Source organism: Stylophora pistillata, chromosome 3 (genome assembly GCF_964205215.1).
Source record: "Stylophora pistillata chromosome 3, jaStyPist1.2, whole genome shotgun sequence".
In the NCBI taxonomy this organism is placed as follows: domain Eukaryota; kingdom Metazoa; phylum Cnidaria; class Anthozoa; order Scleractinia; family Pocilloporidae; genus Stylophora; species Stylophora pistillata.
This window is the reverse complement of record NC_142521.1, coordinates 36,180,448-36,204,493: the sequence shown is the minus strand read 5'-3', so window position 1 is coordinate 36,204,493 and position 24,046 is coordinate 36,180,448. Positions and strand designations below refer to the sequence as shown.

At 37.5% G+C, this 24,046-nt stretch overlaps 2 protein-coding genes and 1 pseudogene across 3 annotated transcripts in view; 1 reads left to right on the top strand and 2 right to left on the bottom strand.

Moving 5' to 3' along the window:
* The window catches only part of LOC148735870 (NLR family CARD domain-containing protein 4-like), a 30,775-nt pseudogene extending 7,891 nt beyond the window's left edge, over nt 1–22,884 (bottom strand). The window contains exons 1-7 of the transcript XR_015998561.1: nt 22,679–22,884; nt 15,793–15,919; nt 6,970–7,597; nt 3,396–4,120; nt 2,215–2,397; nt 783–896; nt 338–400 (exon numbers count right to left, since the gene is read on the bottom strand). The product of XR_015998561.1 is annotated as an NLR family CARD domain-containing protein 4-like (transcript). The remainder of the gene's footprint in view (nt 1–337; nt 401–782; nt 897–2,214; nt 2,398–3,395; nt 4,121–6,969; nt 7,598–15,792; nt 15,920–22,678) is intronic.
* Nucleotides 10,997–12,939, top strand: LOC148735872 (uncharacterized). The gene is made up of 2 exons (XM_088752710.1): nt 10,997–11,258; nt 11,574–12,939. Exons 1-2 carry the CDS (start codon nt 11,085–11,087, stop codon nt 12,654–12,656), a joined length of 1,257 nt encoding a protein of 418 aa, XP_088608836.1. The 5' UTR covers nt 10,997–11,084; the 3' UTR covers nt 12,657–12,939.
* On the bottom strand, nt 12,842–15,798 carry LOC148735871 (uncharacterized). The gene is made up of 2 exons (XM_088752707.1): nt 14,732–15,798; nt 12,842–14,277 (listed from the first exon to the last, which is right to left on the bottom strand). The coding sequence occupies exons 1-2, from the start codon at nt 14,851–14,853 to the stop codon at nt 13,020–13,022; spliced, it is 1,380 nt and encodes a 459-aa protein (XP_088608833.1). The 5' UTR covers nt 14,854–15,798; the 3' UTR covers nt 12,842–13,019.
* Nucleotides 22,885–24,046: the final 1,162 nt, after the last annotated feature.

The window sequence follows — 24,046 nt, the reverse complement described above, 5'->3', positions numbered from 1 at the left end:
CTACTTTTCTATTGATCTGAGCACTACACTGTTTTATTCTTTGACTCCATTTGCACCGCATTCTCCAGTATAGTCTTAGATTCTCCCGTGAAAATGAGGAGTGCGGGCTCATTTCACGAACAGGGCGGGTAATTCATCTGATGGTGAGCTTTATGTTCTGGTGCACGAAAATGAATTAATGCAAAATCTAATAAGGATTATACTGACTTTGATCTGTGTAAAGTGATATGGTTCACTGCAAAACTTTATCTTTAAAAAACAAAATCATGGAAAACGTTAAACCTTATAGAAACTGTGCAATCCTTGAATTCTGAAGTCCCTGCAATAAAAAAAGTACCTTTCAACTTTGAGTGCTTTTTGTCCTTGTCCATTGACCCGCTTGGTGACTTTGTCTTTCCACCTTGTAAAAATAAGTACTGTAACTAAACATGTTGTCCATCAGTTAAAATATCTTTAAGGAAACAAAACCAAATAGAAAGAGTTTACGAAGCCACATACCGTTTGGGACCGACGGAACATGCCACCACAAGTGGTTTAAACTACTGATATTTGAACACTGAGTCCTAACCTTGACTGGAAAGCTCTATTATTAAATCAGTGTCGCTGTAGAGGTTATACAAATGCAGAACTGGGAGGAATTTAACACGTGTGTGATTCTCCTTACCTCTGCCCGAGAAATTCAACATTTTTAAATGCTGAATTTTAAATGCAGTCTGTTAAAACTTATAAAACTGCAGCCTATGCTATAATTGGTCTAAAAGACTCTTCATTCAAATATATACCTGCTATTTTGTCAGACGAGGCTTGTGACTGATGGGAAGACTGGGCACTAGAAGAGGATGGCTGTACCGGAACGTCTTTACTCGGTGCTGAAAGTTGTCTGTCAGTTGAATTATCTTCAAGAACACAAAACCAAACAGACAGCAGTTAGACAACCTCGTGAGGTTAGGAAAAGTACATAGCACTACATTTAGTTCAAACCACCATCATTCTAAAACTGTGTCCTAACCTTGCTTGCTAAGCTATTTGCTGAAACAAATGTGGGTGGAAGATTTCTACAAATGCAAATCTACGTAAGTGAGGAGTTGGTGCCATGCATTTAATCTCTTCTACCTCTGCCTAGAAATTCAACATTTTCCTTACACTAAGGAGAAGCACCATGCTGTAATTGGGCCAAAATTACTACTCTTGGAAGTCTTAACGGACATACTGTGAATTTGTAGACAATGACAGTGGCTCAAGTGATGTAAGTAATATAGCACTTTACTGTCTTTATGTCATCAATGATAATTTGGTTTCATCAACTCAGTTGATAACATAAAATAGCCACCGTAAAGAGTTTCTAAAACTCACCTTTTGAGAGTTCGCCCTTAGTGTGACCGCACAGAGAAATGTGGATGGTGTGTGGTTTATATCATGGGGGTGCAGCAGGGGAGCTTACAACGCAGGAGATTCTACATGTAAATGTCTACATGATTCTACAGTTGAATTATGGGGGTCAGAGGTCTCCTTTCCCGGGGGACAAAATTTTTCAAAAAGTTTAAAAGCATTCCACCATCAATCTTGAGCAGATTCAAAATCCGCACGGATAATAACCCGCACGGATAATAACCTGCACAGATAATAACCCGCACGGATAATAACCAGCACGGATAATAACCAGCACGGATAATAACCCGCACGGATAATAACCCGCACGGATAATAACCCGCAAGGATAATAACCCGCACGGACAATAACCCACACGGACAATAACCCGCACGGACAATAACCCACAAGGATAATAACCCGCAAGGATAATAACCCGCACGGATAATAACCCGCACGGATAATAGCCCGCATGGATAATAACCCACACCGAGAATAACCCGCATGGATAACCCGCACAGATAACTTAGAGCTCCTGTATGTTGAGTTGAGGTAAACGTCATTATTTAATTTGTCAGCTTTTGCTAACTCAGCAGAACATCTATCAACAAAGCAAGTGAAAATTGCTGACAAACATGTAACATTTCTGATCCAAGAGCTGTTCTCATTGATCAGCACATGATGATAAATCATTAATCATGTTTTTAATTCAGTTTAGGTAGAGACTTTGGTGATTCGGTTCCAGCAAATTCATTTAAAAGCAAAACTAAACAGCATACAAGAACAGCTAGTAACTGCAGGCAAATAAACTGTAACCATGAAATAAAGTAATGCTAATCTGTTTACCTTTGTAATGTGGCCAATCATCAAAAATGCTGCATTTATTTAGAATGCTGACAACAAGAGAGGCTGCTGTGACACTGGCGAATGTTTTCCAGCTTTCTTTTACTTCAGATCCATCTGCGTAACCTGAAATACCCTTGACGACAACCCACTCCATTTTCAGATCATGTGCTGCACTGTAAACTCCTGAGACAAGAAATGAGAAGCTTTCATAAATACCACAACAACTTTGCCCCAACATCTATTGCTTTTTACCTTTACCTTTGTTATCAAAGATTTGTAGGAAACTGGAGACATATTTTGGAAAGTCACCCTGCATATATAATGCTGCAGAGTTAGTCCCTCCAGCAAGAACTTCTCTCAGTTTCCACACCATTGGGATACTAAAACTGTAACTCTTACTCTCTCTACATGTACATGAAATGCTAGTTTGTTCATCAGTATTGGCATCTCTACTCAGTCTGGGTGTAGAGACATATTGTGAGAGTAAAGCATCCCAGTCAAAACTATGAGACATGAGTTCAGCCCAAGTCTTGACCCCAGACCTCTTGACCTGAAGTCCAGTAAGTTGACAATCAAGCCAGTGCATCTCTCATCACCAGCAGGAAAATTTACCCTCCACAACTGATATTTGATCAGCAGGGATTTGCTAAAGCAAAGGCATAGAAAAAACCAGGAAAGATTTATTACTCGACGTTTCGGGGTCATCGTGACTCCATTATCAAGAGACTAGTTTAAAAACATGCAAATAAGGAAAGGTACAAGAATAGCATAAATTAGACTGAACGGCTTAAACAAACACCTTGGCGCGGATGGAATCCGTTTGCACGTTCAGTGTTGGCTTACGCATGCGAATATACAACATTTCATTAACAAGGCAATCAAATTTGCCGTTACATTTCGTGATGACGTTGAATTGCTCGATCAAGCGTTCAGGCATTTCACTATTGTGCTGGAGGTGGTAGTGTTATTCTTGTACCTTTCCTTATTTGCATGTTTTTAAACTAGTCTCTTGATAATGGAGTCACGATGACCCCGAAACGTCGAGTAATAAATCTTTCCTGGTTTTTTCTACAACTGATATTATTAAAGTAAAAACTCTCTTTTCAATGATTAAATTATATCCCTTTATGTCTGTCATTATACTGTCAGTAACATTTACTTCAAACAGAAAGAGATCTCACCCTCCCCTTCTGTTTCAATTGCAATTGCTCCAGGAAATGACTTCACAAGTTGGCCATTGCGCCTCTCAGCTTGTACAAGTTCAGAACCACTCAAAATCTCACCACGGTGGACTTCAACTTTTCTTTCTTTAGGATATTCTAGGGGTGGATTCCAACCAAAACCTGCACATTTAATGAGATCAGCAATGTCTTTGCTGACAGGAGCTGTGACCCCACAAAATTCCATGCGATCCTTTGTAAACTTCTGATAGGAATAGGTGGTGAGTTTTTCTGATAGAACCACATCCCCCAGCTTTGTTGTTTCCTGATTCATACCACTACAGTGGCCCACAGAAAAGACAGCCTTTGGTCTCAACTGGGTGACAGCATTTTTTACAACAGTCAAAGAACCACCAGGAGCTTTAGAACCCTCTGAGCATCTCATCAAAGCAACTTTCAGTTTAACATCTTGATCTTCACCAATGCTGCCAAAGTATACATGACCAAGCCCTTTACAATAGCTTGTGAATGGATCAACAATGTAATAGTAGCAACTTAAGAACTCACAGTCCTTCACTGTTAACAACAGAATGTCAATTGGGAGTTCAACATCTTTCCAATCTTTAAAAGTCTGTGTTAGTTCACTTATCTCTGGAAGATTAATACTGATCTTTGGTGGGTCACTGTAACTGTTCTTTGAACTACTCTCTTCAGTTCTCACAGTTACTGACATTGTCAATCAGCTTCTGGAAAAGAAAAAAAGGGAAAATTGAATTATGCAAAGTATCAAAAGGTAATGTATAGTTTACCATAATTATTATTTGAGCTTGATAACCTGTGCCCAGCATAACATCTTGCCTCTTTCCTCAGCTTTGAATTGATGCAGCTGTAAAAGTTCATTCATTTCTGAAGTCACTTGAAGGATTACAATAGAAAATCAAAGTACCAAAACTTTGCTTTTGAACTACAGTCATTTTGATAATCTCCCATCAAGACTTGGAAAGTGATAGGTTCAAGCAAGAGAAACTTGATGAAGACCCAAGTAATCTAACAATGTAACACATCTCATTTTGCAAATAAATAAGGCTCAAATTGCCTTCTGAAATATCAAGTGCATAGAACTTACTCAAAAGCATTTTGATAGACTCATTGAAGGACTGGAGAGAGTGACACCAAAAGCTTACAACTTTTTGGAAAAAAGCTGGTGGTGCTGATGAAGAAGGTTTAAAAAATAATGAAAGAATGAACAAAATTGCCAAAAGTAAGTGAACAGGAAAAAAAACCAACAAACCAACAAAGACAAGTTCATGTTTAAGAAGCAGAGGCTCAATACTGCAGACACATTTTGACTTCTGAGGTACCCTTACTGGCTATCAAATCTGGCCAAGGTCAAGGCTATTACCCAGTTGTCATTATGCCACCTAGTGAAACTCACATTCTAAGATTGCTTGGAATGATCAACTATCTGGGCAAGTTTGTCTTGGATAGTTTTTTCTGATATGTCAGAATCTCCAAGGAGCCTTCAACCAATTAAGCTCACTTAATTGTCAAATCCATGAAGAAAGCTTTCACAAATACAGCGAGATGATTTCTGAGCCACCACTACTCTGCTGGGTAGATGAAAAGGAAAAAATTGAAAAGCAACTGTGCCCTGGGTGCAGTTTTACTTCAAGCTGGTAGACTGTGGCTTTGCAAAGTTGAACAAGGACTCAGACAGAGCAGAGATATATACAGATAGAGAATAGGTGCCTTGTATCAGTGTTTGGTTGCACAAGATTTTACCTCTATCTGAGTATCTCCTCCATACATAAGAAAAGATTACTGCCATTACAGATAACAAACATAAATAAGAGATAACCTTAGCCAAAAGCATTATAATAGTGCACCCACTCCAAAAGTACCACTTCAGTCTCGTTTACAGAGTAGAACTCAGATGTTCTTCAGTCAATCAATCAATCAATCAATCAATCAATCAATCAGTCAGTCAGTGAGTCAGTCAGTCAGTCAGTCAATCAATCAATCAATCAATCAAGTTTATTGTGTTTATGTGAGGCATGGTTACCCGGTTGCCTGAGCCAGAGGCTCATGTATAAAACGGAAGACTATAGAAACTATGTACAAATAATGCTATAAATACGAGGATAAAAAAATCAGTTAAAGTTAAATTGAATGTATAGTGGTAAGAAGGGAAATATGAGAAAAACATGTACAAATAAACGATAAAAACTACAGACAAGAGTTGTATTGACAGCTGGGTCCTAATGTGCTGAAATCAAAAGCCTTGAGCTTACAAATGAACTCACTTATATTATTTGATTTTTTATATCACCACCCCTACTTCTTAAGTTATATCTGGTTTGGGAAATTTGGAAGAAGTTTTTAAGTACTCTGGACCATTAGAGTTCCTGCACTTGTACAATAAAATAAGAGAACTATTATAGCGTCTTTGTTCAAGAGACTGGATATCACTCAAGGATAAGATAGTATCATAATCAAGATTGCCGCCTAGATTTAGTAAAGTTTTAAGTGCATATTTGTTGACTGACTCTAGTTTAGAGCTTAAAGTTTTATTCATTCCAATAAGTAGTGGACTGAGTTATCCAAGTGAGGAAGCAGGTAGGCCTTGTAAAGTGTTAGAGACACACTGTGAGGCATCAGTCTTTTGAGTCATCTTAGAGCACCGATCTTGGCATAGACTTTCTTAAGCATGTCAGATATGTGCTCATTGTAAGTCAGTTTGTCATCAATAGTCACCCCAAGAATTTTAAGTGAGTTTGACATGCAATTCCACCTTAGAGTCACCAATGAAGAATTCAGGGACATAAATGTGACTACCAAGTATCATACCTTGAGTTTAAAAACTGTTAACAATGAGACAATTTTGAGGAAACCAGGTGACCAGGATGCCAAGGTCCAGGATTAGCCAGGTTTCCAGGGGTGTTGATGTCAGAATTAGATGCATAAGTTGTAGTATCATCAGCATAATCAGACGCAGAGAAGAGATTTGTCTGGCAAACTTTAGGTCATTGAGAAAAAATTTTAAATAACAAGGGACCAAGTGGACTGCCTTCAGGTACGCTGCATTTGATTGGACGCCATTCAGAGAATAATTTTATGCCATGAAACTTGACCCTTTGTTGACGATCAGTCAAGTATGATTGAAAGATGGCAATAGCATCGTAATTCAGACCATAGGCCTGCAGTTTAGCCTATAGTAGATTGTGACATATCAAATCAAATGCTTTAGAAAGGTAAATGGCAATAGTTCCAGTTACATGTACTTTCTTAGAGTCAAGAGCCAGTCTCCAATCATCCACAATCTTAAGCAAAGAAGTGCAACAAGAATGGCCTCTCAAGAACCTGGACATATTCAGAGAGAAGTTAGAATTGAAAGCATCATAAAGTTGGTTGTACATAATCAGTGATACTCCCTGGAATGGAAAATCCTGAGGGGTGGGGGGTGCAAATCAAAAAAGGCCCCTGTGGGGGGTATGGATATTTTCTGGAACCACATATTCACCCTTTAAACCCTAAGAGTGATCAGCATCTAATTTCATATGTACATGAGCATTGATGTCAATAGATTAACACTCACCTTTCAAGTTGCTTCTCCTCTGAGATGATAACAGCAGTTGAATTAAACTCTCAGGTACTTGTTTTCCTCTGAATTGAATCAATAATACCATCCACTAGATAAACCACTACTCAGTAGACTGTGTGGCTGATTGTGTTCACACCAATCTACTGGGTGGTGATTAATCTGCTGGACAGCAATGAAATTCAACCAGCTGTGGGAAAAGGAACTGTTTCGTCTGTACACCTAGGTGTCATGAAGCCTGTAGCTGTTGGATTATGGTACTCAAATGGAACTCAGAATATTCTGGAACTTAGCCTTAAGAAGGCAAACCACATATGGATCAACATATCAATCTGGAGTGACTACAGTACACATAAATGCACACATAGAAAAGAAAATGGTTTTAAGCTCTTCATCTGAAAGGAGTTTTAAGTGTACTTGAATTTTGGATGCAAAATCAAATACAGGCTTCTACCTCAGTTGTCACAAACTAGAAATAGTGAGCAAAACAAAAATTCTACAATCAATAGAAAACATAACTTAAAAAAATTAATACAGTGATGAGGATGTTCAAAACTTACTCAATATTCACAGCAATGTTCATACAGAGTTGTCTCTCACAGTCCGGGTGTTTTTCAATGGATCTCTGTTTATAAAAGTTCATTACAACAAAAAATGATTGCCATTTAGATGTGTATACATTATTTTCACCCACCTGCATACACTGTATAACTATGAAATATATATCAGAAAATAATTCTATAAAGTTAAGATAAAATGGAAAAATACAGTAAGGAACAGGTTCAAGCATGCAACCAGCAGAATCACAGTGTGACTAAAAATTTCTTTTTTTTTGTTTTTATAATTACCATCTTCCTCAATCATGTTTACAATTTAACAATATTTAATTAACTAGCTAACTGCTATTGCTCAAATAGTGCTTTACTGCAAAGGATCGTGCTCATATACGTCTCATAACCGCAGTTCACACATATGTTTCATATGTTTGTTGTTGTTTGATTTATCATCTACAGGTTTATATCGAATTAATTTGATGGCCTGCTCCCAGTTGGCTTGTTAGCTCAATTGGTAGAGCGCTGCACTAGTATCGCAGAGGTCAGTGGTTCGAATCCCGTACAGGCCTGAAATTTTTTTCAGGTCTGATTTTCACTATTGCTCAAATAGTGCTTTACTGCGAAGGATCGTGCTCATATCAATCACATGATTGTTTACATGCACAATTACTAAAGTATATTAATAAACTACAAATTAAAAACTAACTTTAATTATGGATACAGTTCACAAAGGTACATGAATCATTAAGATAACTTATTGTACCAAATGAAGCTTTAAGTTATCAAATTCAAATTGTTGTTAAAAAGATTTCCTTTCTCAAACATTCTTCAAACATATTTAATAGGCCATTTTACAGTTGTGTACTTAGTTACCAAACCTTTGATTTGGAGTGAGGCTGAAGGTGACCTTGTCATGATAGAGACCTGTATCTAGTTAGCATGATAACAAAGTGATTTACATTTGAAATGCAGCAAGGTTTGTATCATAACAAGGTCACCCTTGGCAACCAAGCACACAACTGTAAAATGGACTATTCAATTTTGTACATAATTCATTCTTGTTAGATTTAAAGGAAATATGCTTTTCAGTTTGATGTTAAGTTAACAACATTACTTAAAGTGGTTCAAATATGGTTTTGTTTCTTTCTACTGACAAGTCCACAAGTACGATGTTCCTTACTATTAAGTTTAATTAATATTTTGTCATAGACTCCATTCCAAAAACAGATTGGAAAAAAAAAAGACACTCATAAAAAAATACAAAATATCATTTCTGTGGTCTGATAACAGAAGAAGTAGTTGGGGTTAGAAAAATAGCCTACCAGTATTTCTTAAAGTAATTCCTTTGTTTATATAATAGAGTTTTTAAACACTTTGTTCTAAAGGAGCAAACATATAAATAGGATTCATTTGCAGCCTTCAGTGGCACCAGGATGCCTCCAAAACTTGCTTTTGTTTTAAATCAAATTCTTCTCCGTCCTTAGCCTGTTTACTTGGTCTTTCTTATTTTTCTTTTGTAAAAAAAACTAATAACAGTCATGACATTTGAAATTTTCCAGATCAAGGATATCCTTGAAGTTGGGTGTATAATAGAATGCAGTTTTAAATGCACTGATTGCATGCCTTGGACCTTTCCATACTAAAAAAATCACTCTTCATTCCTGCATCACTGACAACATCAAAAGACTCTATATTTGAGAGGTCATGATAAAAGCACATCAGTGGTGTATCTAATATTTCTATCAAAGAAGTTTTTTTTAATAAAAACACTTTTACTCTCATTTTATATTTCTTTGTTGTTCCACAGAATATGGATGTATAAATTGTTAGGGTCCTCAACTTCTCTTTAGTTTGACCACCATTTTAATAGTCATAAGAAAAGGATTGGTTAAATTGGTATTAGGTTAATATCAACAGTTACCTCCCCCCCTTCCTTCAAATTGCTTCCATACAACCAGAAAGTAAATGGCAACAAGCAATGTCCTTAAAGTACTTTTAGGCGGAACCCAATTACTGCACTGCTCCATTTGGCAATGCTTGATTCATAAAATTAACACCCAAGTGATTAAAAAACTAGTTCTACACTGAGTTTACAATGGAATGAAAACAAAAAAAGTAGCTCAGATTAGTCACAAGACACTTATTGGCATGAGACATGACATGGTACCCTAAAATAAACTGACAAACTTCCAAGTCCATAAGTAATAATAAAATCATAAACGTGGTAAATTGAAAATAAATACCATATAGGGTATAAAGCCTGATAAGAAAGATTCAATCACAAATTAATACTCCCTTGTATATTTTGATGTAGAATGAACAAGACATTTGAACAATTAGTGAGCGAAGGAAAATTGTTTAGAGTGAAGCCTCAGAGCTCAGAGATTGAGAATGCATTTAGGATGAGACGTAGAAGTCTCTCACCATGTAAGGATTCAAACTTTGTACTCTTCAGCATCATTACAATGATATTTGAAACAACAACCAGCAAATCTAATATATCAAAATTAACCCTCAGCGAAAGATGATTCAATCAACTGTAATTGGTGCTAAGGTGAATGACAGCTAAGAACCCCTAAAGGATGATTCAATCAACGACAATCAATGACAATTAAGAATGCAAAAGCTGTTAGTTATGCATAAAAAAAACCTCCAAGGCACTCATATCAGAAAGTAAGATCCCTGAAGTAATTCACAATCAAGTGCATTAACTTTAACATATCACTCTACTAGATGAAACTCATCGTTAAGGCTCAGATTCTTTTAATCCTGCTAACTTTAAGCTTTCATTTTTCGATAAGAATAATTATCCTTTACGTTAAATTGATGTGTTCGCATCCAGTAACCAATAAATTCAAAGTTCATCGATTTTAAAGAAACAGTCTCAAATATAATTTATGGAACAAAACAAACGAAAAAACAAATAACAATGAGATGCTGGGTAAACTATTAATTTTTATTTATTTATTTACTCAAATTCAATTACAGAGATAATCAAAGCAAAAACAAGGAGTCAAATATTTATACAAGTATAAAAAAGAGATATCTGAGTAATGAGGCCAGTTTATACATACCCGGCTGGCAGAGGCGTTTATTTGTTAACTTCCCTTACCGTCCACGTAAAAATAAAGTCCTCTGTGCTCGGCCTGTTAAATCTTCTTCAAGCATGTGCCTGGGAATTATCCAAGTTTGTGGAAAATCTGATTTGCAAAACCAGTCAGAACCTGTTTTAAACACGTTTTTATGTGCATGCATCCTATTTAGCTATATAGCAAGACCAATTGTGAGCCCACAATCAGCCGAATACTACCGGGAACTAATTTGTTTCTAAGCAACAGGTTGCGCATGCTCGAAGAAGATTTAACAGGCCGAGTGCAGAGGACTTTATTTTTATGTGGACCGTAGGGGAAGTTAACAAATAAACGCCTCTGCCAGCAGGGTAGTTTATACAGAATTCTAGATTCCTTATAGAGTTCTAAAGCCGTGACGTCACGTTACCATGGTGCTAAAAAACTCAGTTCCAAACAAAGGCCCAAAACGTGACCGACGCCATGCAAAATGTCGGCCCTCTCTATCTCGTCGCTCATTTCTTTCTTCGGAGAAGAGCAGAAGTCAATTACGAAGGGTGAAAACCACTACAAATCAGGCCATGTGGAGTCATTTAATTATAGTCAGGGTATTTTACGAGGAGAAGTGCACGCCAGCATGCGAAACAAAGTCTACAAAGTCACGGTGAGTGGAAATGGTTCCAGAATACTCACTGCAGATGCGGCTTGTCATTTAAGCTTATTTGTTGCTTTGAAATGCTTCTCAGTGAGATTTTTAAGTTAATAGCAGTTCTTTTCCATGATAATTTAATCGTGGAATAACTAGACGCGCAAACTTTAGCGTTGATCCACTTTGTTGTTAAGGTCGTTCGATGTATATCGATGTGTTAGTTCAATCGAGGCATGGAACTGTTCGTTCGTTTGGAGTCTTCATGTATTTAGAAGTCTTTGACAGTTGCTTTTCATGTCCTCACGCGTCTTTTTTTTTCCGATTTGCTAGGTTTACTTAGATAGCGAGAATGCTATAAGATCAAGTGAGTGCGAGTGTCCAAGGGGGAAGTTTAAGTGCAGCCACGCGGCTACACTTTTCATTCACGGCATCTACAACGTCAGCCGGACAGATGTTGAATGCAATTGGAAGAAACGCAAAGCAAATACACCGCTCTCTTGGCAATCCGTCGAAGAAATGTTTCCTCCCACAAAACAGTATTGCTGCTTATCAAGAAACCCTACTCAATCTGATCGGTCTTCCCTTTACAGAGACCTACAGGAGTATGGAAGATTTACTGGCCTTTGTTGGCTTATGAGCCCTGAACCAGCTACTGTTAGTAACCTTCCCATACCGACAATAGAGGATATCATTTACTCGGAAGAATTTCTTAAATTACAAGGATCACAGCAACAAATTGATTGCCTAGTAAGACAGGCAAAGATTCCTGATGAGTACATCTTAAAAATAAGTGACATTACCATTGGACAGAGAAACAACCCAACTTGGCATTTAGCTAGAAGGGGCAGATTAACAGCAAGTAACTTTGGTTGCATTTTGAAGGCCAAACGGGTGACCCAGTCTCTCTTGAAGGGCCTTCTTGGAGAATACGATTTGTCTGGAGTTAAGGCTGTACAATGGGGTGTGAACAATGAACAGGAAGCACTCAAAGCATTCACTATGTTGACAGGGAAAACCGTCCAGGAAACTGGTATTTGGTTGGATGCTTCTGGAATCCTTGGGGCCTCTCCGGATGGAATTGTAGATGATGAAACCGTCCTAGAAGCTAAGTGTCCTTACACTGAAAGGAACCTAACAATTGAAGAAGCCATTGCTACTTCACCAACATTTTGCTTAAAAAAAGCACAGGATGGAAATGGATATGTGTTAAAGAAGGACCATGTCTATTGGGACCAGGTACAGGGTGAAATCTTTTTTACACAGCGAAAGTTTTGCTACTTTGTTGTTTGGACTTCTAAGGACGTGGCTGTTGTCAAAATAGAGCAAGATGAAACCTGGGATGCAAATATTCCAGTCTTGAAAGAATTCTATTTTAAACACATTTTTCCCAAGATAGTGGAAGGTGCATTGTAATTTTATTTCCTTAAACAGACATGCGTGCAAGGCTTTTCACCTGAGAGTATTGGTTGTACTGTCTCTGGCTGTAACTTTTCTCGAGCAATGTCAGTGTCACCAGCAAAGATTTGGTAAATGTATTGGACTATTGGGCCAAATTTTAAAGAGATAAACATAAGATTGTAAATTTGAGTAACAAAGAGTGCAGGTTGTGTTGATCTTTATTATTTCTACTAAATGTCTTACAAAATATAATGGCATTCTGACTTTGTTTATATATTAACATAATTGAAAAAAGTTATTCGATTGACTCAGTTCTATCATATGATGACCATTATATTTGTTTACTGATAACAGCCAAACATCCTTTTTGTACTCAGATCACTCAAACTCTGCCCCCTCACACCCCTCTTTGATAAGTGGAAATTGTAAATTTACCAGTGCAGCACATAACTGAAAAATAACATCAGCATAACATCTTAAATAATATGGGATGAAAGTTAAAATTTTGAAATCCTTTAACCTTGCATTTGCCCTCTCTACATGGATCCTTGCTCTGGCAATGGATTTTGTTTTCCTTGCTTCGCTTTCAGTGAAAACACCATTATTCAAAAAAGGTGGAATGTTAAGAGAAACATTATTGGGCAAGATGTCTTGGATAAGAAAGCCTTTGTCGGCCAAAACCATATCCCCTGGAACAAGATGGTTCAACAGACCTGACTGTTGTACTATGGCTTTATCAGAAATGGACCGAGGGTACAATTTGCTAACAAAAGTTATTACTGCATTTGGTGCAACCCCGACAATTACTTTAAATGAGTTCATACCCCTGTAGCTTGAATAAGTGGCATTTTGCAAACTCATTAACCCCGGGGCTGCGATCTCCACATCGGTACAATCAATGACAATTCTACAAGAAGTAAACTCTGAAAAAGAAGATGGTGCACATAACACATTTTTTTGCCTGGACGGAATGGTTGTCATGATGTCATGAAATAATATGGAATGCAAAACATGGACAAAAGTGGTGACAATATTAGCTATTGTTGCAACACTGCAACTGAAAAGCTGGGAGAGGTGCAAGTTGGTATAATTTTGTCTTAGTTTCATTAAAGTAATGAAAATCTGGTCCTCAAAATTAATGGACTCTACTTTCCAACCAGAATAATAAACAATAAAATCTTTGAATCTCAAGGCATGAAGTACTACAATGTTAAAAACTTCTTTTGTTGGAAGCCCTGTTTCCATTCTAAGAACCTCTACACTCAATCCAGAAGCTGAGTAGTGTTTTTGTGTGTAGCTTTCTTTTTCTTGCAGGTCCTGAAGTTCCTCCCTGGCTTGATTTAATTCTGCCTCCAGTATTATCTCATTTGTTGTCTTGTTGCAACTTTCTTGTTTGGTATCATCAGTGTCATTATTAGTGGACTGCTGCTCAGATGTTGTGATTGCCTCAGCCACCATTTCCTGCACCGTCTTCTGTTTAGCTGTTACTTTTCTCTTTTTCTTTGGTGGTCCTCCTTCACCAGGAAATATCTTATCTCGATTTCTTTCGTAAATTGTGGGCCCATTTAATTTATCTCCATCCACAAAATGACAACTGCACACTCTAGAATGCTTGCTTGGTTCTCTGTCTTTCCTCCTATTTCAAAAAAACAGATAACAGAACTTAATCCTAAACACTTGTAAAGATTGAAATTGCTCAAAATTCGTTTCAAACTTTCAGCTAACTCCTGAAGTCCAGAAGCTCTTAAAAATATATTAAATAAATCAGTAAGCCATATGCATTTCATAGCACAAACAACATTGAAATATATGACTCAGTATGGGCACCGAGAAATTTTAAGTTTTGAAAGTAAGCACATGTTAGCACAGTGGCGTTCAGACAAACACATATTCTTTCAGCACAGTTGTATTCGAGGTTTTTCAAAATTTAAAATGTAATGAAAAGCAAATACACAAAAACCTACTCAGTACCCACAAACTTGACACTACATGCGCTTGTTCATCGATGGAAATCGCACACTCGCAAAAAAATGGCAAATGTTAAGATGTTCTTTTGAGCAAAGCGCTAATTACAAGTGCCGTTTACAAACCTTATCAGACGGATCCATCGCTTGTATTCGTCTTTTTCCTTTTTATCGCTTGGAAATGCAAAGAACTTGCAAGTGTGGCTTTCTGATGAATGACTGCATGTCGGAGCAAAGCAGTACACCATTGTGCTGTTGTGTTCGTTCCGATAAATTTCTTCCGACAAAAAGCGATAATTTTCAAATAGTATTTGACATTTTGACCCTGTGTTCTTCTTCTTGACCTCTTTTGTAATATAACACAAGGTTAATAAACGTTTTAATTATAAGACAAAGCAGAGACAAGCACTACGTGACCCACGCGCAAGAGATTGTCCGAGTTGTTTAGAACTGACTTTTTCAGCGCCATGGCAACGTGACGTCACACTTTAGAACTCTATTTTGAATAAACTGCCTGTGATAAAATACAAAAAACAAATGAAACACTAACATAGACAAATAGCAACAACAATAAGTAATCAAAAACTATAAAAATGTATCCTCACTTAAGTTAAATATACTGATATAAAACTGATTCACTTTCTTACTAAACAATGATACTCGATCAATTGTCCTAATAGCTACAGGCAGGCCATTCCATAAATTCACAATGCGATTAAAAAATGAGAATTTAAAGCATCGGTTCTAAAACGACCCTTGGCAAGTATGGCTTCTGTATTCCTCATATCGTACTTCTATGATTTGAAGCTAACATATGATAGGACGTCAAACTCAATGTGCCCCTTCAGACATTTAAAAAAGAAACATAAATCTAAAAGAATGGTGCGTACCAGGAATAGCGATCTAATTTGAGTATACAAATTATGGCATATAGATTGCAACACAATCCCTCGAAATAAACAAGAACATGATGAGAGATAGCCAGTTCACTTTCATGATCAAGCAAAGGGAGCTAATTTGAACGTAAACAACTGTTGTTAACAGCGATCTACGAAACTCAGTCTAGAAGCTAATTAACTGTGCCATTTAACATTTTCTCAAGCATATATGATTAAGAAATCTTAGACATCCAGTAAAACCATCTAATCAATGCATGCTCGGTCAAGTTGGCAGACAATATTACATACCTTTCTTTCCACTTTACTCGACGACTGCAGATGCTTGTTTATTGAAACTGAGCAACGGCCGTTGTGCAACTGAAATTTGGATAGATGAACTTTACATGAGGAACTGTTTTACAAGTTCCCAGCCAAGCTGAAACAACGAAATACAAGGATTCTTTAGCTAAATCTTCACGCCATCGACCCTTTAATCCCGCGAGGGAACCATAGTTAATAGAATCACATGACAAGGTGATCTTTACGTATGATGCACGATCCTCGCAGTAGAGAGCGCTATTCTTCGTTTTCAGCCACGTGACCAAATTTTGTAACGAAAGTCGCGACCGCCATGCTGGTGAACATGTGTTAAAGTAAATATGGCTTCGGTAGACGCGTCTTCGAGCGAAAGTGTTCCTTTTTCGAAGAATTATGGCAGTCTTACCGGTTCTGCTTAGGCCAGGTATCGAGTAAAAGTTCTTATTCGTGGATTTGATCCATACACGTTAAAAAAATCGGAGTGTAGCGAGGATTTAGTGGATTATCCCAGCGTGGAATATCCCGACATTGTGAATTATCTGGTACTCCAGACCTCGTGGATACCCGGGCAGCAAATGAAAGCGTATAAGTCATGTGTGGGACTTAGAACAGAGCCTGATGGAGAATGGATTTGCCCTTCATGTGCACCATAAAATTGATGTGCAAAAATTTGGAATTGCTGGTATAAAGAAATGTTGTTGTTCATGATGTACAAAGTTATTCAGTTCTTGCATTTATTTGTTATGATACCTTTTGATTACAACTGGAACATTTTTTTAGCTACCTATACAAAAAATGTTAACCCTTTAGGCATTTTTATCGTTGGTTGAATGTTTTATTAGTATTAGGAACCACCATAATTATTAATAACTACACAAATTTTAATTCAATTCCGTTGACTGTAAGGTATGGATTAGGCCTAAAAGTTATTTTTCTTAACTTAGAAACCCCTTGAAGAGGAAATTGTTGCTGAATTAAACATCATATTTTCTCAATGATTCCTGATACAATATTGATACTCTCACAAAGGGTCCAAATACTCTAATTAAAAGGCACAGACACTCTGATATATTAGTAAGGGCACAGCAAGTTACTGCAATTTTGTCTATTGGAGCCAAGTCATCACCTTGCCGAGCTGTCACCAGCTGAATAGGGAGTATTTCTTGCAATATAGTGTACTTTCTGTGGACAAGACCAATCACCCTTTCCACGTGGATTCGGACATTAGCAATTTTTCTGGTTTGCTCCACTTCCTCTGCAGACAACTGTTTCTTACCTCTAGTAAATGCTGGTATATGAAGGTGAGCTTGATACAGGGTCAGCAATATCAAAGCCCCTGTCAGCAAGCACTATGTCCCCCAGGTAAAAGCTTTCTCAACAAACCAGACTTTTCTGTGAGATATTTGTCACTCACTCTCCCACCCCATGCCTTTGAAATGAATGAGATAACACCTTGTGGTGTTACACCAAAAAATATATCTTATTAACCAAGCACGAGGACCGTACTGGGAGAATATTGGCCTGAGGTCTTGACAGTACGGACCGAGCGCAGTGAGGTCCGTACAAAAAAGACCGAGGGCCAATAATCTCCCAGTATGGTCCCGAGCAAGCTTGGTTAATAAGAGATTTATTACACGACTGAAGTTCAAAGGGACACTAGTGCAGTATCATTTGGGACCATTCTGGACAGTGCCCGGTCCAATACTGAGAGAATATTGACCGCCAAGAAAGCATTTTGATTGGTTGATTTTAGTTATATGCCCTCTTGACTTCCCAAGTCGTGTAATAAGAAACTTTATAGTATTGTTATGTTTATAATTATACCAGGTCATTGCCCTAGCAATTAGCGTTAAATCCAATATTAATCAAACCAAGTAATTTATTGACTGTAAAATCCTTAAACATCGATTCAAAAACGTTTTTCTTCCAAAACCTATTTCTACCCGAAAAGCCACAAGGGACAAAGCCACCGCCCGGCAGTTCCTGGATGGTCACAACAATTAGGCTAGATGGTCTTTCCATAAAGATCTCAAAGCAGTCAATGATGACTGCAACTCTCTTGCAAAAATTGTGTTGGAAAACTGCTGGCATGGTGGCTTGCAGTTCCTCATGCTTTGGCCACTGGATTAAAAACTTTAGTCTGATAGACACTAAATGAAATTCTTGATGTGGTTGGCACAGATATATTGGAACGAAAAGCTAAATCCTGCAATGGAGAATTGAGTTTAAGTCTAATTAAAACTAAAAGAAACTCTTGAAACTGGCCAAGTGCATTTTGGGTGGTTACTTTTATGCTAGGAGCAATAATATTAAAAACATGCATTAAAAGGGAAAATGTGGGGACTCCTGTATAAAACTTAGTTTTTTTGTCATTATTTGTAAAGCTTTCCATAGTTAACTGAAGAGACAGAAGTTGTCCCTTTGTACTGCTTAGCTCATCAGTGATGGGTTGCAAGTAGATCTGCTGTTTGTCCAGTTGAGCCATATCAAGGTCAGTCTGGTAGCATCCCTCTGACAAAACCTTTACTTCAGTCTGGCAAGATTGGTCATGTTTATCATTATCATTACAATCACTGTTGTCAGCAAGGTTAATGGCATCATCAATTGGACATGAACCTGAAGTGCCATCCTCAATGGGACATAACCCTGAAGTGAAATTGGTTGTGCGTGCTCCCATGAAAAATATAGATGCATCATATGTCAAGTGTATAATTTTATTTAGTAATGGCTGTATAAATATTCCAACATAGGCTTGTTGGTGGCAAGAATGAAAGGCCAAAAACTGGGTTGCTGTTGGGTTTACCAACATATCTGTCTTACTAAATACAATACTGTCTACAATTTGAATTAATTGAAATGAAAGGGATAATATTATTCCATATAAACTTGCATTCTGGCACAGTGACAACAAGAAGACAAGATGCAAGTGCCAACATTTTTAGTTAACACACAACACCCTCCATCGAAGAAACTTGAAACAAGTAAGCAAGTGTGCGATTAGGACCGCATTTGGGTCATGACAAAGTACACTCACAAGGTGTTTCAGTCTCGACAAACTCGCTGCATTGTAAACCCTCCTCCACACCGCTGTCTTGGGTAGTACTAAAGGAAGTTAACTCATAATATTTCCGCTTGATTTCATTCCTCTTTCGAGCGCGAGCATTTCGATCAACTGCCAGGGAAACATTTTTAATTTTGTCGTGACCAAGATTTATGGTAGGTGCCCAGTAATGGTTGGTGGGGTCCTGGAGCTCAGCACGTTCTCCTACAAGTAAACATTTATTAATGTCCTATTTCTTTGACAAAATTTCTATGTAATGATAACAAATCGTTAATTTAGGTCATTTTTTCGGACAATTCGTAAGAAATAACTTGGTTATCTCCTGATAATTCACGCAAATTCAAAGATGACAGACCATACGTACGAACATGTGCGCGAGGTGATTCCCTATCATTTGGTTCGGTCGACAATTTTATTCCTTGTGGAAGTGAGGACTGATTCCCGAGAAGAGATTAAAAATTTTACCAAAGTATTTCACGTTATCTACTTACCAGAAATAAAGTGATTGCTAGAGACGCGAGGGTTTTCAGCTCTCTCAGTTGTCGTCAAACTCCTTTCTGTAAATACTCGCGAAACACTGTCTTCTTCGGGCTTTACTCAATTTGTGAATTTCTTCTCCCTTGTTCAATATTATCGAAGGAAACCGGTAAAATTTAAATCTTTCTTTATCTCTTGCACTGTTGTGTCCGCAATTCTTCACTGCACAAATGTAACCCATTGATTAAGTGCTTAAAACACAAAGACCTTCGACAACCGTGACCTGAATTGACCTTGATCCCCTTTGTCTTGACACCACGCGATCGGCCGCTTGTCCACCAGCATGGCCGACTTCCGGTTCACAGGCCATTGCATAATTAGCCGTGAAGTAACGTGAAAACGAAGAATTTATGCAGTAACGAAAATCAGACCCGAAAAAAATCAGGCCTGTACGGGATTCGAACCACTGACCTCTGCGATACTAGTGCAGCGCTCTACCAATTGAGCTAACAAGCCAACTGGGAGCAGACCGTTGAGTTGATTCGTAATAAACCCGTGATGATAAATCAGATACATTGGATATATGAAGTTCATATATTTTGAACTGCGGTATTAGATACGTATGATGCACGGATAAAGTGAGAAGGCATTTTCCAGCCAAACAGCAAGATCTGGCCCTGAGGTGTGTTTTAATTGGAAACTTTTGATTTCTTGAGCAAGTTTTGATCTTAAAAGATCGACACTTTTTCAGTGTAATGCTCTTGGAGCAGAATGCTGGAGTTTTGGGATTTGTTGTTATATGAACGGTTTACTACAATGGAAATCGGGAATCATTGTGGGTGTTTTAGGCTGCAATAGGTGTCACATCAAACAGCCTTGCAATGTACACACTTACATAATGTGGTCTCTTAATTTCAACAAGAAACAAATAACAGCAATAGTCGTAATTAATACCATGTATGCGTGGCCTGCTGGTAAAGGGTTAAGTAGATTAACCAATTATTTTACAGTTCAATATGCATGCACCATAAAAAAATATCAAGTGAGTTGTTCAGATATTAATTTTAAGTTGTAACTTTTTGTTCATTTGCTCCTGAACACATGGATTTGCAATTAAAACAGGCCCTCACTTCTGAGTCATTTGTCAAAAAAATAAAGCTCCACTAGTGCCAATAAAAAAAATTACAGGTACTGTACATGATGAAAAAAGTTACAAACAAACTAACAATCCATTCAAATATAAAAATTTTGCAAACACAATTTCAACAGAAAAACAATTGGATGAATACCATTCATGGAGACAAGGAGCAAAATTGCAACTTGAGCTGGCTGACAATACTACTGAAAATTGAATGTTTGGAACTATAATGTTAGGGTTAGTAATGCTGGTAGGCAATCTACATGTATTTAACATTTTGGCAGTGTTCTTTATTACAAATACTGTAGACCTTGTTGGGTGTTCTTTGCAAAAAGACAATTCTCAACATGCTATTTTAAGCATATAACCACCATAAACTATATATCAGTGGAAAGGTAACAAAAATTAATGCACTATTTGTCTTAGCTTGATTGAATTGTAAACCACCTGGGGTGCAACAATACAAAATGGACAACCTTTCTTCAAGCAAATTAATCACAAATCAAATCCCACTGCACAAGTAAAACTTCTGCACAATTTGAATCCTGAGGGGTTGGTCTTCAAAACTTTCAATATTCTTTCTGGTTGCGTTGCAAATTATCTGTCACGTTTGCTGATCAAAATTTTACTGATACACATTATGCGACAGAGCCCATTGTGGGAGATCCATTTTGGAAAACAGAATTCCCCCACACCATCTTGTTGGTGGTTATTTTGGTTGGTATAGTTTACAGCAAAGTGTCCAGGTCTTTAAAAATTTTTTGTATTGCAAGTAAAGAGAACAAGTTTTTAATCACTGAGATTTAAAGGCAACCAAATTATGGCTTCATACGGCAACCGAATCACAATTCTTTAATTGACAGTTGGCACCCATATAAAAATGAATTCTACAACCTAGCTGAGTTGACAAGGAAATAAAAACAGAACCAGGAGAGCATTTCAAAATAGGTCAAATTAGTAACACTGAAGAAGCTTATAGGGATTGGAAAAGACACTGTTCTTTGCAATACTCTGATGTCCACTAGTAAAATCTGAATTTTATAAAAGTGGTAAAATGAAATAGAACAAATATTTCACAGGGGTTAGACAGTGACAGACGTGATTCAATTAAAAATTAATGCTCCCTTGCATTTGATGTAGAGTGAACTGAACAGGAGAAATTTTAACAAATATTGGGCAAAGCAAAGCTGTTTGCAGTGAAGCCATTGCCCAGCTCAGGGTTAAAGAGCAAATTGGAACTACATGTAGAAGTCCTGGGGCAGATCCAGGATTTAGTCAAGGGGGGTTCAGAGAATTGTTCCCCTTCTGAGGGGTCCAAGATTTTGAAAATTAGGTCTTCGGAAACATGATTTCCAGCGTCACGAGGGAAAATTTAGGGGGTTCGACCGAACCACCTGAACCACCCCTGGGTCCGCCCCAGAAGTCTCTCACCACTTTAAGATTCAAACCGAGTGCTCTACAGTGTCAAAGCAACTATATTCAAAAATGCATCTACAGCAGTAAAAGGTAAAAATTAGAATATAGCACTTTTAATTAATTGCCAGCAATATCAAAATTAACTTGAAGAAAAAGACGATTCATTCGAAAACCGCTAGTATAGGAAGCTCGGCAAAGTCTTGATCGCAAATGCATGTCACATTAAAAAATACTCTACAGCATTCACGATATTCCAGAATTGTCTTGGCTTTAGCCCCTCAGTTCACTGGAATAAAGACTAAATCTCCCGGCCGAGATGGTTTTCAATGTAGTAATTCAAGTTTTCAATTTGCAAACTGTTGTTGATAACAATATCCAATACATTTACATTGATGTCTTGAATGCACGCAGTTATACCGATAAAATCGAAAGTCATCTATTTTTCAAGAAATAGTCTCAAGTACATGAAATAAAACAAATAGACAACAAAACAATTATGAGATACTGGGAAAACAAAGAATTCATAGGTGCAGTTCCCTATAAATAACCAGGAACATGATGAGATAGGCAACTTTCACTTTCATGATCAAGCAATGCAAAGGTTGCTAATCTAAAACGAGCATATTCATTATACAACTGTTGTAAATGCCAATCTCCAAAACTCACCTAAGCAGCCATAAAACTGTGCCATATTACTCGCACATACATGAGTATGAAACCTTGGACATCCAGTAAAACAATCTAATAAATGCATGCTCGCTTAGGTTAGCAGACAACAACCTTACCTCCGTTTCCTCTCTACTCGACGACTGCAGATGTTGGTGTTTAATGAAACTGAGCAACAGCTGCTGTACAACTTCGACTTGGTGAGATCTACTTTACATAAAGAACTGTATTACAAGTTCAGAGCCGAGATGAAAGAAGGAAACACAAGGATTCTTTAGCTGAAACTTCACTCCACCGGACTGTTGATTTCACAAGAAAACTGCCCAGCTACTGCATTCCACTCAAGCAAGTCAGTCACGTGATAAGATAATTTTTACCGCAAGCCGGAAGTGTTAATGTTCTAAAAATATGTCTCATTGTTACTTGTGGTAGTAATTTTTTTGCTATAAATTCCACAGACGGCCCTTTAAGTCATAAAAAGAAAGAGAAATATTCAGTGAAATACTGATGTTTTAGCATTCCGTGACTCTCTGAGTACATGTTGAACATTGCGTGACAAATTATATGTACAGTACCTAGGCACGGCAAGACATAAAATTACTTCTAAGCTCTTCAGTTAGGAAACTAGTGCAATTTTGAACAACATTTTCCATTTCGGACCAGAGATAGAGTTCATCTCCGTCACCTGTTGCAGTATCTCAGAATACCAATCAGTTATTCCACAAAACATGCGCTAACGTCTACATCACATCGGATAAAACACATCAAGTTGGGCGAACTGAAAGCAAGAAGACGGGAATCAGGCGATACACCCTTTTGTCTGAACATAGGTCCGGTTAAAGTTCAAGCAATAAAGAAAATACTGTATCCCTTTGATAATAAGTTAAGACAACAAGAAGCCGTGTGCGATTTAGTATAACAGTTTGTTTGTTTCTTTTTTATAAACGCTTCCAACGTAAATGGGAGAAGAGCTCCAAAGAAGGAAGAATATTTCTCATTATTCATTCAAAATTCAGTTGTATCTTACAAGAAACCAATCAATTACTTTTCATAAAAACCTCAGCTGGCCGCTCTGGCAGTCAGATACTCAATATCCTAGAAAAAATTTCTACAAACACTTCAAAAGTTGCCGCCACGACGCGCTACGGCTACAAATGATTTGCACTTGTGGGACCTTGCAGTCGTGCAGCCTTAAAGGGGAAAGCCCTATACTTACAATGAAGCCCATCTTACTCACCAAAGCACAGCTTATCCCACGGTCGATATGCGAATACATGCAACCCGCAATCTCGTAACACAACAGGACTCGTATGAGATTGCATTAAGTGAATGAATGAATGAAAAACTTTATTTAAGTGTCTATGTTTTTAGCTATAAGCTAATGGGGGACACTAAAAAATTTAAAAGTCACTTACATTTACATATGTAGATGATAGTTATTTACAGTAGATAATTAAAAAGATTATAAAGGTATTTAGTAAAGTTTT

Bases quoted from the DNA above. Each gene is read 5' to 3' on its own strand.
- LOC148735871 (XM_088752707.1), bottom strand. From the start codon at position 14,853: ATGGTGTACTGCTTTGCTCCGACATGCAGTCATTCATCAGAAAGCCAC. The intron at 14,278-14,731 runs GTTTGTAAACGG...TTTTTGAAATAG, and splicing joins CGATGGATCCGTCTGATAAG to GAGGAAAGACAGAGAACCAA.
- LOC148735872 (XM_088752710.1), top strand. From the start codon at position 11,085: ATGTCGGCCCTCTCTATCTCGTCGCTCATTTCTTTCTTCGGAGAAGAG. The intron at 11,259-11,573 runs GTGAGTGGAAAT...CCGATTTGCTAG, and splicing joins ACAAAGTCTACAAAGTCACG to GTTTACTTAGATAGCGAGAA.